This window comes from Hippocampus zosterae, chromosome 18, assembly GCF_025434085.1.
Source record: "Hippocampus zosterae strain Florida chromosome 18, ASM2543408v3, whole genome shotgun sequence".
Lineage (NCBI taxonomy): Eukaryota > Metazoa > Chordata > Actinopteri > Syngnathiformes > Syngnathidae > Hippocampus > Hippocampus zosterae.
The window spans coordinates 11245210-11261456 of record NC_067468.1 but is presented as its reverse complement, the minus strand read 5'-3'; the positions used below and the strand labels follow the sequence as shown (position 1 = coordinate 11261456).

The window sequence follows — 16247 nt, the reverse complement described above, 5'->3', positions numbered from 1 at the left end:
AAAACTCAAAAAAAAAATCAAACTTTTTTAGCGCTTAATGTTTCTTTACATGCGGCAGAAGGTTTGGCTGACTTCCTCTCTTTCTCATGAATAAAATGAGTCGATGAGATTTTCGGAAGGAGCTGAGGAAATTGTTCAATTTCCTGTCCGTCAGTATGTTCCGCGCTTCAGCATGATATTTACATCTTCTTATGCTTCTGTTGTCTTTGTTGGAGGACGTGATGTCATCATAATCGCAGCACATCTATCTGGGATTTGCTACATTCAACGTTTTCAGTACAAGTATTTGGCTTAAACCAGGATTTTTTTTTTTTTACCATATGCAACTCAATACCAACACATCGTTATCATCAGTGGTCGTCCTTTCCGAATTTAATCGTAGCTCACTGTTAAGGTTGTGGCGGCCCGGTAGTTAGTGTGTCCGCCTCACAGTACAGAGATGCGGGGTTCGATTCCAGCTCTGGCCTCCCTGTGTGGAGTTTGCAAGTTCTCACCGTGCCTGTGTGGGTTTTCTCCGGGTACTCCGGTTTCCTCCCGCACTCCAAAAACATGCATGACAGGCTGATTGAAAGACTCTAAATCAGGGGTGTCCAAACTTTTTGCCAAGGGGGCCAGATTTTATGTGGTAAAATGTCGGGGGGCCGACCTTGGCTGACATTCTTTACATTGAACAACAATATTGTTCAACAAATTTTAGTAAGCTAGTCTGTTTCACATTTCCATTTTTATTTTAATTTCAACAATCTTAAGAATTTCTTTTGGTTCATTTGAAACAGGTATATCACATGCAACTGCTTATTCACTTGACTTTTTCTTAAACAGAAGTCTCCTGAGTGTAAATTGATTGATTTGAAACATAGAATGTATCACCATGACTTTTCAATAGTCACAAAACCTTTGACTCGAACAACAGGGAAATGAACAAGCAATACACATATCCACAACTGCAAGGATCATTTGAAATATGACATATCAGTCGATATAAACACGGAGTGATGTCTTGTTAACTCGTGAGTGATGCCCTCTAGTGTCTAAATGCTATTACTCATTTAGCCACTAGAGGGAAGCAGTACTCTATGAAACATCACTCACCAGTCTACGAGACCTCAGTCAATGCAACACGTGTTCCATTGCGCCCAACCTGCGGGCCAGACGGCACTGATTTTATGACAGGGGCCGAGGGCCGGATGAAATTCGACCGCGGGCCGGATTTGGCCCGCGGGCCGGACTTTGGACACACCTGCTCTAAATTGTCCCGAGGATGATTGTTTGTCGATATCTGACCTGCCAAGTGGCAACCAGTTGAGGGTGTCCCCCGCCTCCTGCCCGAAGACAGCCGGGATAGGCTCCAGCGCGATTTTTCTCTCTCTCAAAAACATTTCAGGTGGTCAGAGACGGCGTCGCTGTCCCCCGTTTGAATTGGAATGCGAGTCGGTATCTGTTGTGTCATATGCATGTGTTTATACTATAATGCATCAGCTGTATCATTTTCATCGGTTTAAATGGTGTAACCACAGATTTTCCCCAAAACGTTTTTTTTTTCCTTCTCTCCGTTTCAGAAATGTGGGAATGGAATTGAACACAACTGTGAAATTGATCTTGCGTGCCTGGCAGTTGGGCGCCACTAAACTTGTGATCCTCGAACGGGACTTGTCGTCACACACGCTGGCACTCAACCAATCCCGTCTAACCGTCGAGGATTTCTAATCCCAAGTAGCAAATTGTGTCCTGACAATTCCAGTGTGACCTTCTGCTTCAGTCGTTGTCGCCGCCCATTTTCATGGGATTCCCCCTCAACTGACCACCCAAATTTCCAACTACCTAACCGTAACCGGCATACCAAGCGGTATAATCGTTGCTGTCATCCAACATGCATCCGATAGGCAAAGTACCGTTCAAGCCACCGCAGTGAGAGCGACTCGTAGAAAGTGTGCATCCATGCGCGTGTTGGCGCGCTTGTATACAAATGCGCGCGCGTCGTCTTGTGTCTGGCCAGCCACGGCCACATCTGTTTGTCATGTTTGCACTTAAGCGCCTGCAGGAGCCACCATTTTAAGTGGAGACAGTCCTCTCTCCCAGTCTCTCCCTTTCCTCCTAATTACATTTGTTCGTTAATCCATTTTCTGCCCTCTCCTCCTTCTCTTGTTTACGTTCTCGCTCGGCTGGGCTTTGGCCTCCTCCGACCAGCAGACAGTGACCTTTAAGGAGATGCCAAAAGAGCCGTGCGTTGAGACAGTGTTACCCCCTCCTTCACCCTTTCACCGCGCACACATCCGCGCACGTATGCGCATATACACACACCTACTCAGTGCCATCCCGGCCCCACAGTATCCCCCTCAGGCCATCTCCGTCCGAGAGGCTAATGGAGTTAGCCTAATGTCTGCACAGCGCCAGTCATAAAACTGATTTGAGGCTGAAGGCTTGGTGCCGAGACCACCACTCTGCTTACAAAAAAAAAAAAAAAAGAAGAAAAGAGCGATGGGAGTGAGATGTTAAAGGAGAGCGAGTGTGTCTTTGGAGCTGGAGGAGGTTGGCTTGGCGGCGTGATGGTGCAGGCTGGCGTAACTAAGGCAACTGCAGACAATCTAATTGGTATTGACAATCTTTGTCTCGGAGGAAATTTGACATGGAAGGGCAAATCATTCTATTTAGTCGCCTGAATAGTCTCCGAGGCGGGGCATGAGGAGTACAATCGCGCCGCGGCGTTGTCCCGGCCCTCGCGTCTGGGCCCCCGGTCTCTGCTACGCTACAATCGATCCTAATCCGATCGGGAGGGGAGGAAGAGGAGAAGCGGCAGCAGCGCCGGCCGGGGGCACGGAAGTTTAAAAAAGAAAAAAAAGAAAATCAAAAGGTCTGTTGGGATCCTATTTAACAAGAGAGAGTACAATTGGGGCGGCGGTCCGTAATGCACTTGTGTAGTGCTTAATGTATAGAAAAGCCCAGGCTCGGTAATGGTTCTGCAGCCAAGGTGCCTGGGCTTCAAAGAAATGTGCTTGCTTTAGCTAAAAGACCGCCAAAGACCTTCATTCTGTTAGAGCATCAAATATGGCTCCCACTCACGACACACACACTGATTTTATTATCCTCACTCCCCTGAGAAACTCATCTCATCCTCCTTTTTGTTTGAGTGACTGACCGTCAGTGGGGACAAGTGAAGTGGTGCTGTCCATCAAGGCTGCGCTGCGTCTTTTTTTGAGGTTTTGATTTAAAATTGGAATGAAAACACTACTCTCGCCGATGACCCTGGTGGTTTTGGTGCATCAAAGCCAAGCGCGAGTACCTTGACTAGAGGTGGTAGAGGTGTCACATTGAATTTGTTTTTTTTTTTTCTTTCGTTGTTTTGCCACAATCGAGCAGTTGCAAATCCAAATAAGAAACCAATTCCGCATCGACAGGAACGTGACGCCAGCCTGTAATTTCATTTGCTCAAATGTTGCTAATGTGCTTTGCCGTCATGAATCAAAGTGATACCGACACGCCGCCAGCCATCCACATCAAAGGACGTGCTACCGCCATCCCTCCAACAACGCAAAAAACAAAACAAAAAAACCCTCAAATGTTTCACAAATGCAAATGAACTGTGGATTCATCATCTTTCCAAGCTTTTTTTTTTTATTTCTCCATATGTCTAAGAGCCACGAGTGACGCAATTAAATACAGCCACACGCTGACTAAGTAGTGCTACGAGGTTGCGGAACTTCCTTCTGCATCAAAGCATTCCACACTCTTAACAGGTCTACACAAATGGATCAAAAATAGATCGTGTGTGTGGGAAAAAAAAGCAAAAACTCACTTTCAATCTTCAGGTGACATAATGCTGCAAGGCTCCCCCACCATGAAATTGCAACGTAACTGCTATATTATTGTAAAAGTAACTACCTCTATTTCCATCACGAGCGGCCGTCCCCATCATAGGCGCCGTACTTCATTGAGTTGCCAGGTGTGTCATGTACTTAACCCAAATAAACACTTCCTTTGTCCCCGCCTTAGTCATTGTAATTATCTCACTTAATTGATGCTATTGTTCACGAGCGGATGTGAAACACTCGGTCCATTTGAACGCCGTCGCTAACCAAAGCGGGAGCATATGCGGAGGGTAAAGAGTCACTGCGGTGAATTTGGGCTTTGCAGAGAGGAAAAAAACAAAAATGAAACCCCACCCAAAACTCGAGTAATAGAAGTACTTAACCATGTAATAAATAAATAAAACAAATAATACACACTCTAGAGTGTACTAAAGTAGCCTACAAAAGTCGAAATTCAATAAAGGTCGAGAAACTTGTGGGCTAAAGACTGATAAAAGTAGAAAACCTACCGATACCAAGAAATAGATCTCTATTTAAAAAGTCTGCTGATTCATGTATGTAGTTTTTGAAAAAAAAAACCCCACACACCCTGAAATGTAGTTAAGTACAAAATAAAATGGGCAGATACTAAAAATGTTTGTTTTTTGTGTGAAATAATCATTTTGATAAATGGTCACAAAAAAAAACAATCTACTTATGTGTATTTTTTATTCTTTTCGTACTTGGATCTTATTTAAATCACAGTAACTTGTAATATCTTAAGTGTTGATGCACTTCTACACTTTAATCCATTTTGGATGATGTTGCCGAATTTCTCCTTTTGACATGAGGGAAGTTGTTTTGTCCAGTGTTGGCTTTCGCCTCAGTTTCAACATTATGGCTGTCTGCAACAGCGAGGGTGTGGTTAAAGTTTGCCCTCAAGGAGATAATAACGCAGCCTGTGTCACAAACCAACGACAAGTTGATTTCATTTCCGCTTGCTTGTTCACGGTGGAGTAAACAAAGAGCCGTTTGTCAGTTGGTGCGCCCATTTGCATGCTTTGCGGGTGGCTGTTCGTGTGCAGCGGTGCATGTGTGCAAGTATGTGGATGAGGGTGTACAGAGGAGCTGATGGCTACAGATATGTGTCCCAGACACTTAAGTCATAAAAGTGTGTCTCGGAGCCCTGTGGCTGTGCAGGCCCTGGTGCCTGATGTTATCACAGTGAAACAGTGGCCACTCTATCAGGCCAGCAGAGTATAGAGGCATTCCAGCAACACTGCTTTGGGAGGGGCGGGGTGGGGGGAGAGAAGTGTGGTCGAGTAGTGTGTGTATTTGTGTGTGTGTGTTTGACAAGCAGTGTGAGATGGAGTCTGGGATGGATGCGCTCAGGCAGAAGGGCCCGAGCGGGAAGCTGCTGGATCGTTTACCGTGAGCGGTCATGAGCACTTTTTAGTACCTACTGTAACATCCCGTGAAGAACATGCACCCGTGTATAATTTACAATGTTTTTGCTTTGACTGACGAAAATAAATGAAATACGAGTGCATCAAACAACTGAATAAAGTCTTCTTAGGAAATGCCAACATATTAGGGAAAATATTAGACGTGCAAAGGATTGGCATCAATTGACGTGGTTATACACAAATGGTGGAACAACACATGTAGACAGATAATATAACGAGATTCATCGTCATATATTATTTATCCTCCATAAATAACACACATTACTGCAGATTACTGAGGATTTTACAGTAATTGTGAGCTTTGTTTTTTTTTCCCCTGCATGATTGTTTTTACTGGGCAAGTCGTGCACACCATATCATAAATGCCATTCAAGTCCCCCCCCAAGAGGAGTCAAAAGTTGTTGGAAAATGAATACAGAGACCTTAACAAACCATTTGTACTTCGTGACTTGTCACCGCTGGTGCAGTTGACTAAGAGGCTTGGAGAACCATCTGGAGAGTCCAGCAGTGAAGTGGTGGTGGTGGTGTTGGGGTGGGGAGAAACCTGACAGGTTACATCTTCAGTAGCAGACCAGTAGCATGTCGCCTCTGTGCTGGGGCCAAAGGTCTCATGACAAAGACGAGGAGGGGGTTTGAGGGTAGGGTGTGGAACGGTCTTCGATCAGCACCCCTCCAGCCCCTCTGTATGCCGCCGATTGTCTCTGGCCTGGATTAGTTTTTGTATCCTGTTACAAGCGTTTGATTCCCGTGGAGTTAGGTTCAGCATGGCGCTGAGGGGCCAGCAGGGCTGCTGAGAGTACGCTGATTTATGTCTTGCTGAGTGAGAGAAGCAGGTTCATGTCAAGAGTTCTCTGGCCAGGCCAGTGTTCCATGTGTGTGTATATTCGTGTTCTTGTACAAATGTGTGTGTATTTGTATTTGTGTGTGTCCAGCTGAGGCAAGTTTTGGTTTGGGGGCAGGGTGCCGCGAGTCCTGGAACGACCGCATTTGTTTGATTTGCGTGGATTCCTTGAAGGCTTTCGGCGCATTTAAAAATAATGGGGGGAAAACAAAGGGGCGGGGTCTCGTGCCAGAGTGGTGCGCCGCTTGTCCTCACAATTGTTGGACTTTATTAAAAAGGAGATTATGATCTTATACTTAAGAATTAAAAAGGTGTAAAACCTTTTTCTTATATACTGTATCTCACAAACATATTTCCACAAAATATGTCCTCATTTTATTCCTATTCCATCGCAAGTTCATTCTTTATTTTTCTTAAATTGCAACTAGTTGTGTGGGGCTCATTCAGTACACATGTATATCAATTTGTCTATGCAGGATCTGAAGCTGTGATGCAAACCACATTTGAAACTGGATCTGATCCAGATTGGTGGCAATGTAAATCAAATCATAGACATCTCATTCAACAATAGCCATCTCTGTCAAATCTCATCAGCTCAGTTGATCATTTATTGTCCTGAGCGCAGATCTTTTTACATTTTCCTCCCTCGGTCCCAAAACAAAACTTTGTTCCCATGTCGATAGCGTTTTCCTTGAAAATAATTACTGTGAAAGTTGAGCTACACGGAGCGAATCAATGGCTTAATGCAGTCTGTCCTAATTTCTCGATTCGCATCCATCATCCTTTTGAAATATGATGTGACGATGATGGAGCCGTGCATATTCTCGGCGGTGCATTTTCAAAACCGGAACATCTGCCCGCGGGCTTGCTGAGCCATCTGGATGCGTCGAGACGGGCAGAAGATGTTAATGCCCTTCGTGATGAGAAAGGAGAACAACACCTTTGACCTTCCTCTCCTAGCCTTTGACCTCCGCCGCCAATACGGAGCCACTGACGCTATGGGTTTCCTATATCGGGCATATGCTGGCCCGGGCCCGATGCGTTAAAAGAAATTATTCATTTGCCACACGGTGTTTATGTAGCCCCGGCCGTGTTGTAAACAGACGCGAGGCTATAAGAGGAGAGATATTTACTCGCCGGGCTTTCTATTTGATTAGTACAAGAGAAATTGACATGCGTATCCAATGTGTTGTTGTGCTTATTGGCACCAATGTTAACGAAGAATGCTTCGTCGGTACGTCGGCAAATTACTTGTGCATTCGGCGGGAGTTGTTTTCCTTGGTGTGCTGGACTTTGAATCCACGGACCTCTCAGAATGGGGACGTCTCTTCAAAGAGCCTCGTTGTGAGAAAAAGAGTCACGCTATGATAGCAAATCCATATTTTTACAGATGTAATGTTATGAGACAAAAGAACAAAAAAAAAATACTTGGATGGTCCCAAAAGAATAGTCAAATTTTCCCAAGAAAGTTTTATTGTAATGTCAAAATCAATGTATAATGAAAGTAAGTTAACAAACGCAGTACAAGGGCACAATTTTATTTTCCTATGACACCTTTTATTCTGAAAATGCCTTTCATGGGAATTTTTTTGGTATTTTGTTCGAAAATATTTTTTTTGCTATACCTATCAAAGTATTTCATTTTTTTTACTTACTGTATATTCCCTTTTGTTATGGAAAAATACCATTCATGGGGAGATGTGGGATTGAGCGAAGGATACAGTGTGTGAAAATCATATTGCAGTTTTTAACAGGTAAAGATTAGGTTGGTATTGGTTTATTATATTTCCTTTATTGGTGTGATGACCTCTATTAGTACTGTAGGCATGCTTTTGAATGACCAACATAGTTTAGTGATTGTTAATTTACTGATAATATACATTTATTTTTGTGGGCACCTCACACATGGACAGTAAGTAAGGTTAGCAAAGGCTTATTGGACATCTAATGCCTGACGGATTATCCTCTGGTATGGGGTGTGTCAAGAGCGGTTATACCTCCCCAATGCACCACTCCAAAAACATTTGTCCTGTAAAAACGGAAAGCTGCATTCCCAACGACGACCACTTGCAAAGATGGTGACAGACTCTCCGCCCCCCTCTCCGGGATGGCAGCCCACGGGCAATGACTGATCACTTTTCCACGCTGAGATTCAATTACAAATTAGAGTGCACGTCACCTCTGACCTCTTCTTCCTGTATCACCTCGTCATGGGAAGCAGCTTGGAGCATATTCATGGCCAAAAATTGGGAAACAAATTCCGCCAATGGGCGTGATTTGTCAATACAAAGAGTGGGATGAAAACACATTTGAATTTAAGTCGATTTAAAGTGACGCGACCTGGTTCTTAGGGTCACAGCGGACATGATCTTCCGTGGGATCAGCCACAGCAGGAGCCCTCGCTCAGTCAGGAACGCTATCACTTTCATCAAAGCTGGGGAGAAGTCTGCAGCAACTGTCCAAAACACCACCGCTGGCCCGTTTGCAGCAGCACGTGATTGGGAACTGAAAGCAGATCTGGGGAAGCAGCTGAAGTTCCCAGAGGTGGTTGGCAGGACGATATCAAGACCAGATATCGTCCTTGCATTGACAGCATCCAAGCAGGTCTCCTGGAGCTTACGGTGTCATGCAAGGGCCGTATAGAGGAGGTTCACCAGAAAAAAAAAATTTATTTGGATCAGAATAATGTAGATGTCATAACCTGGAGTACGATTAGTCATTTTTTTTGTCGAGGATAAAGAAAATATAGCTTTACATATTGTTATAATGATGGTCTACATGTGTTGTTCCATCATTTGTGTTAAAATATTCATTGGCTTTTTGGACTGTAAAATCGTGACTGTCAATGCCAACTGTGGTTTGTCATAGGTATTTTCCATTATATGTTAGCATTTAGCTAACGGGGAGCCTTTATTGTGGCAAATTTGTTTAGATGACTAAAATGGGAAATAACATGACTACTTGTGCTTTTTGGACACACGAAGCCACTGGGTAAAAGTCCCAGGATGCATTTCTTGTCATCTGGGCGCTTCCTTGTGTGCTAAAACATTGACCTTGCGACCTCTGCTCATGACTCTTGATCTGTGATGTTGACCCCTTGCGCGGGAGGATGACTCTCTTGTATATCTCCGCCGGCCGTCTCCATTGACTACCTGCCAGGCACCTGCTTTGAGAAATGAAGCCGGGGCCAATGCCTCCCTGGGGAGCCCTTTCGGGGGCCGGGCGGACTACACGGCCCCGGTCTCGGCCCCTTCGCATGTGAATGGACTTTGAGTGGCCCTGGTAAACCAATCTCTCTAATTATCTATTGAAAGAACATTCTTTTTCCTCGCCCCATCATTACCTTGATTCCCATTGGCTGAGCGTAACGTGGAGGGCGCTGGATAAGAAAAGCCACGGGAGGAAAAAAAAAAGCATACATGCGAGCCGGAAGACACACAAGGCAGCGAGTCTTAGCATTTTCATTGAGGTTAATTGTGGGTCAAAGGGAGCAGATTTGGGATATAAATCCAGAATATGAGTTGCAGGTCAAGGCGGGGAGGAGATATTAAACATAAGGCCGTGGCCTTTCGATGCATTATGCTGCAATAATGACGGATGTCAGGTCATATGATCACTTTGGCCCCAACTGCATCACTTCGGTGGCGCTAACCTGTTTGCTTTCAAAATGAGAGGTCCTATGTTCAAATGTAACTCGACCCGTTAAGATGTTTGGAATCGAATTAGTGTTTCATTTCAGCAAATATAACCTCTTAATGCTGCAAATTCAACAAATGACTATTTTCAGTTCCTTACGACCGATGCAACGCTGCCGTGCATCATTTGGGACGGTGCATTTGAACAAAAACGGGTTTAGATTGAGGGAAAAAAATCACATTTTTGGAAGGATCGATTGAAAGTATTCATTTGCAGTTGATGACTTGAAAATATAGTGAGTGCCATTTTCCATCCATCATTCCTACGTATATTTTCAATCCCTTTACCCCACAAATACAGTAGGGTGGGTCCACTGTACTTGTTCAAAAATGTTCACTATACTTAAGTCCGAAGCTCATAATTACAATTTGAACTCAAAACAAAGCAAGGCAAAATAATTGACCGAGTGACAATTCATCTCTCCAAACACTTGTTAAGTGACATTTTACAAGATGTGAAAGCAAAAATACCCGCAATTATCAACGAAATGGGAAGAGGTCCTTTTGAGTAATTTTCTCTAAAAGCTGTTTTTCTTAGTGAAATACTTTTTCTTGGGCTTCTTGGAACTCATCAAGAAAAGAGCCACTTGTGGGTCGGCACCTTTTGGCCCACTAATGTCTTCGATGGGCTGAATGTTCTCTGTGTGCGTGCCCGTTGCCATATTTCAAGACGCATGCCGGGTCAAGAGTAAGCAGATAGCGGCTCAAGAGGAAGATCTAGGGGCTCTCGGCAGCGTTCTCGCAAAGCACTCCATGCTTGCATGCAGTCACTGTGTAGCTGACGAGATAAGAGGGGAACAAAGTTACTTTGAAACTAAATTTAGTTGCTGACAAGCAGTGTTTGATCCGCGTCTCCGGCCTTTTCATTATTTTTGCCTGTTCGACCATACACGACCCCCGTCACAAATCAAAATGCATATAAATCGTTGTTCTGCTTCTTATTTAACAAATGTAACAAATATATAATCTAACAATAAATATAAATACATGTCCCAATACCTCTGTTTACAGTAAACAAATCCAGTTTTGAAGATGTACACTACAAAATAAACCTATGGCTGTAGCCTCCTGTCGGCACAAAAAACAGGATGACACAGGACGTTTCAATAATTTGCAACAATAAAACGGTTTGCGTTGAAATTTCACTCTGTACAAGGAATCGGCAAAATAGCGGGACCACAAAACTGTAATCCATGATGGAGGGGTGTTCACTGCCATGTAAAGCATGCATAGGTTAGCAGGCTAGCTCGCTATGTCTGCAACCTAAGAATGCTACGTCCCTTCTCATATTCTGCAGGCGTGGCTGTATTAGAGCGCCTCATTGTTGGCCGAGGGTAAATGTGCCATACTGGGAGAAGACGAAACTGCAAGGGGGTGATTATTATTATTATTATTTTTATTTTTTTTAATGTCTCATTTTATACACACAGCAATTTTTGAACCATTTAGCTTTGGCACAGTTGTTAACAACTGGCACTTAAAAAATGATTTATTTCAAACTATTTTGGGAACCATCATGTTACAGCTCACAGACCCGTGGAGGGAGGGGGTTACCCAACCCTAGTTTGAAAGCCACCGAGAAATTCAATGTGGGGACGATTGTTAGGTAAATTAGCCAAATTGTGACGTGATAATGAGATGTTTTCAAATCCTCCATCGTTGTGCAGAAAGCCGCTGCCGATGCTTCCGCTAGCATCCAGTCAAAAATGTTCCCATTTTCCTCTCATAACAATGTACGCACAACAACCCGCAGTCATAGTTGATCCCCACTTCCCTTCTGACACACATTCACGACCCTCCATCTCTTCACGATGGTCCAAATGACTGGTGATGTGACGCCGTTCTCAGCATTTGCGTCCCGATTCGCAGCCCCGGCGTGGTTCCTGTCAGGAACAATAAGCAACGCGCTGCTCTTACTCCAATCTGAGCCTTTGGGCCTGGTCGGCTTCCACATAACACCAGAGTCGGGTGTTTTTTTTTTTTTTTTAAGGCCTTTAAGGCTGCTCCAATAAATAAGATAAGCGTAGATGGTGTCCCCTTATAGGGAGATGCTGATCTAAGGTCAGTGGTGATGGACGCTTATGGGTTACAAATGGCAAATTTACATCTGTCGTATGTGTCATCAGCACAGGAAACTACCAGTAATGTATTAATCCCACAAAACGGAGTCAGCTATGTGGGAAACATTATAAACTGCTCTCTGCAAATTGTCACCCATTACCATACTCAAAATTGAGCCTTGTCATCTTGGTGAAATCCAGCTAGCTTCTGTAACTGAGGATCAGATCAATTTTGGCCACTGCCCAGCTCACTTTGCACCCGACCCCTTTGGCCCCTCCCATAGGTGGTGAGCCCATTGGAAGGGGGAGCTACGTTGTCTCTTCATGGGTGTAGGCCCGCCCACCAGGTGCTCACCAGTGGGCCCCACCTCCAGGCCTGACTCCAAAGGGGGGCCCCGGTGACCCGTACCCGGGCAAGGTAAACCAAGGTCCATATATTTTACTCATCATAGGGGGGGGTCTTTTGAGTCGTACTTTGTCTGGTCCCTCACCTCGGACCCATTTGCCATGGGTGAGCCTGCCAGGGGCATAAAGTCCCAGACAACTTAGCTCCTCACACAAACCCCTCGAACACGGCCAGGTGACAGCTCACGGAGGGAATCGCTGAGAAAGGTCCTGATTTTTTTTTTCTAATAAAGAAAAGCACTGTTCTCTTTAATCCAAAGGTGATGACTTAATCAGAAATAATCAAAACACTATTATCGTAAAAAAGAAAAAAGAAAAAAAGTGCTTCTTACAAAAACATTCAAACACGGTGTTGTACTGTATATCATTTAAAATAATCATGCTTGGTCTCATTGGCTAAATGATATTCACCAATTTATTCTCATGGCTGGTGATCAAAAAAATAAAATGAACAGAAAACAATGTAACCTTAAAGTTTTTTGAAAAAAAAAAGGTTAGGACAAACATTTTAACGCGGCCTATGAAACATGACTGTGCAAAATTTGTTGCGCTTGTGTTCAAGGGGGGTTGTCTAAATCTTCCATAAATAATACTTGGATATCCCCCAACCCCCTCCAAACAGTCACTTGGATCAATAAACTCGATCCCAACATCTTGCTACTGTTTTGTGTTTCTGTGTGGATAGTTTTGTTTATTTAAGTCCAAATGATTCACTAAGTGTTGGAATTCCGGACCAAGTTTTCCCGCCCCCTTCTTCTTTTTCATCTTTCATGTCACACTCACTTCTCTTGAAGAAAGATATATTTTAAAAAGCTTGATCCTCTCCATGCTTTGTCAGAACCCTAATGAATCCCAGTCCTCTCGGGCAATATTTCAACTCCATCCATTCGGGGGCGGGAAGAAAGACGAGTGGGGGGGGGGGGGAGAAGTGGATTAAGATGAATCGGTGCGCCGCTATGATTCAGTATTCAGAGGCTAAAAACATGTACGCTCCTCACATTCCTGCAACTCCTTCACAATAAATGCACTGAAGTTGTGTGAGTGTTGTTATAAACTGATCGTCGCACACAATAATAATCCCTCCCCAAAGAAAATCAACCTTTACCCATCAGACAGCATTGTATGTGTCAACTGTACATGGAAAAATACGACATATACAGAAGTGAATGGAAATCTTTCCATCACATACTCTCGCTACTTTGCAGATCCAAGCAAAAACAAAATGTCGTATATCAATGATGAGTCGACATGAATGCAGTTGACTCAATGGCACCAGTACAGCTCTATGCAATATATATATAAAATGAAATTTTAAAAAATCATTATGGTCTCCCTTTTAGTTGCGGGACAGCGTCAGTCTAGTATTCGCATCCTTTGACCTCGACGGAGGCTTGGGAGAACTTCCCAGAGCTCTCTCCAAGCGTGCGCGTGTGCGCGCCTGCGAACAGACAAAGGTGGGGTGTGAGTGATGACACCGGGGGATGTAATCCCACTGACATCTGCTTTTAATCTGCAACATGAAAAAGTCACTCCTTGTGACCCCCATTTATGTCCCCCTACGAGCAAAAGCCATCTTTTTGCTCCTTCACCCCGACGTCGCTCTCAAATCAAACAGTGGATCGAGTTACCTCGGGGCTTCCACCCGCGAATTCACAATCAAACATACACGGCTTCCACATGCGTTCTCATCCTCTGGTGTGTGTGTGTGTGTGTGGGGGGGGGGGGGGGGGGGTCAAAAGTTTTGGACCTCGGCGTGAAGAAGAGTGCGTGGCGACGAGTGTGTCAAGCCAGGAGAAGGCGGGGGGACTTTCCAGTGCATGAAGACGCCTCAGTTGAAGTATTTATTCGAAAGTAATTGAGGGCAAAGCGGGCCAAAAAGCCTGGTGCGGGCGGATGAGCTCGCAGGGAGGATGTGGGTGATTGAAACATGGCCACAATTTGTTTTAACTGGCTGTAGGAATAAGCATGGCAGAGCTCTTTAGGGCCTTGCGAGTTGTAAATCTGCAGCTTTTGCTGGAGTATTGTCGGTTCATAACCTTTCCTCTCACTCTTGATCTCCCTCTCACTCCCTTACGCCTCCCTGGGGTACATTTAGCCAGGGAAATGGACCTTTTCTTCCCTTTATTTGACTTCCTTGTCACTGGCAAACTTTTTTTCCCCCCACTCTACACACACACACACACACACACACACACATGCACACTCTCCTTGACCCGTGTTTTCGCAGGACCCCAAACAGTCGGTGCGGTGGGAGGACAAGGACACAACACAGAGATGCATTAGAGAAAATCACTTCCCCCCTTTTCAGCCCACAAAAGGAAGTCGTTTAATTCGTCTGCTTTCTCTCCATCCTCTCCTGTATCCACATGTAAATGCATTATCTTATAGCGGTCTCACACAAAACATGTGTTGTTCTCGCTCACTCTGTAAATGTGTGTGTGTGTGTGTGTGTGTGTGTGTGTGTGTGTGTGTGTGTGTGTGTCCACTACTGTAGTTTATTTATAGCTGCAGAATTTTAGCTTTCTTAGCTGTCCGTGTGAAAAGCTCCGTTTCAAATCGCGGTGGGAGTCGCAGGGGAAGCACGGTACACGCATATCAGTAATCATGTTGATTTTTATTGTTGAATGCGGAAAGGCCTGATTGTCACATGGTTTTGGATTATCATCCTGAGCGATTATCAGAATGATACAATTATAAAAGTTAATCCGGTTCACTATTTACAATACAGGCAAAACCTTCTCAGTTAAATGAGAAGAGTTTGCAACCAGATAAGCTAACAGTTAGCCTACCTCCTTGTATTTCTTCTTTTAATGTTAACCATTCTTCTAACCCCGCGAATTTGGAATGATTTTCAATAAATCCTAAATATTAAAAATGAGGCTGGAAATCTGTGGAAAAAAAATTGTGTGTCCACTCCATACATGAAATCACCCCCTCAATGTAAAATGACTGGAACTTGTTGCGAGCAAGCGCTAGCCGTCTGCTAGCTTGTGAGCTAGCAGTTTGGACACATTGGCAAATATGCATACTGTATATTATCTACACTGGCATCACAGCGTTAGTGGTCTACTTGCTTGATGTCAATGCAGGCAGCTTTCAGTTCCCACTCAGCGATGCTGAGAGTGTGTCTCTCTTGCGGTTGTGGTGAAGTGTCAACTAGGAAAATGCTCGCCTGGACAGCCTGTGTGAAAATGGCCACATCAGTTGGCTGTCGCGTTGGTGGAAAACATTTCAATTTGAAAGCAAATCTCCCCGCGACTAAATGGGAACGCTGAATTCTCCAGAGAGCATGTTGAACAGGAACCAAACGCGTGTCTCTTCTCTGGGCCCATCAAAAGTCTGGATTATGCGTCGTCACGTGACCCGGTTTCTTTACTGAGCTCATGAATTTTTGATGCTTTTGGTAAGAGGTGGTTTTCCTGTGTCCTCACTAATGGTGGCCCTTAAATGACAACTCTCACCAGTTGTTTCAATTATTCACAAGCGCAGCGCAGCTGTGTGACGTGACGGCAAAATCCAAAGGCATGGTGTGAAAATGATCATCGTTGTCTGCATATCATTGTTCACGCAAATAATATCAATGGAGTGAGATTTCTTTTTAGAAGACATGCTATGAGCTATTCCGCGAATGTTTCTGCGACTGAATCCTTCGCACGACTACGACTTTCTAAAACGAATAAAAAAAATACCCCCCCCCCCAAAAAAAAATTCTAATAACAGCAAACCAAGAATCCCAATTTCTTCCGACAAAGTAATTCCCACACGTCTGCTTTCAAGGCCTCGACTGATGGCCCACTTTCCTTTTCTCCATCAGGTTCAATCTTCCCTTTCCTGATGCCTTCCTCCCAGCGGAGGTGTGAGTGGAGAAGCGCAGCGCCGGCCGGCCGCACGCACGTTCCACACGGCTGCATCCCAAAGAGCTGCGGGTCAGTACTCCAGCGTTTACACAAGGGGGGCAAAGGTGTTAATGCTACATGCGTTAAAGGGCTACAAGA

At 44.4% G+C, this 16247-nt stretch overlaps 1 protein-coding gene across 15 annotated transcripts in view; it reads left to right on the top strand.

The window, feature by feature from the left end:
• Window positions 1–16247, top strand: part of LOC127591339 (uncharacterized) — a 279941-nt gene that overhangs the window by 50550 nt on the left and 213144 nt on the right. For all 15 annotated transcript variants that reach the window (XR_007959851.1, XM_052051366.1, XM_052051372.1 and 12 more), the window contains one exon: window positions 16067–16178. Coding sequence is in view for 14 of the 15 variants with exons in the window: in XM_052051366.1 (XP_051907326.1) it covers window positions 16067–16178 (112 nt within the window). In the remaining variant the exon portion in view is untranslated. The remainder of the gene's footprint in view (window positions 1–16066; window positions 16179–16247) is intronic.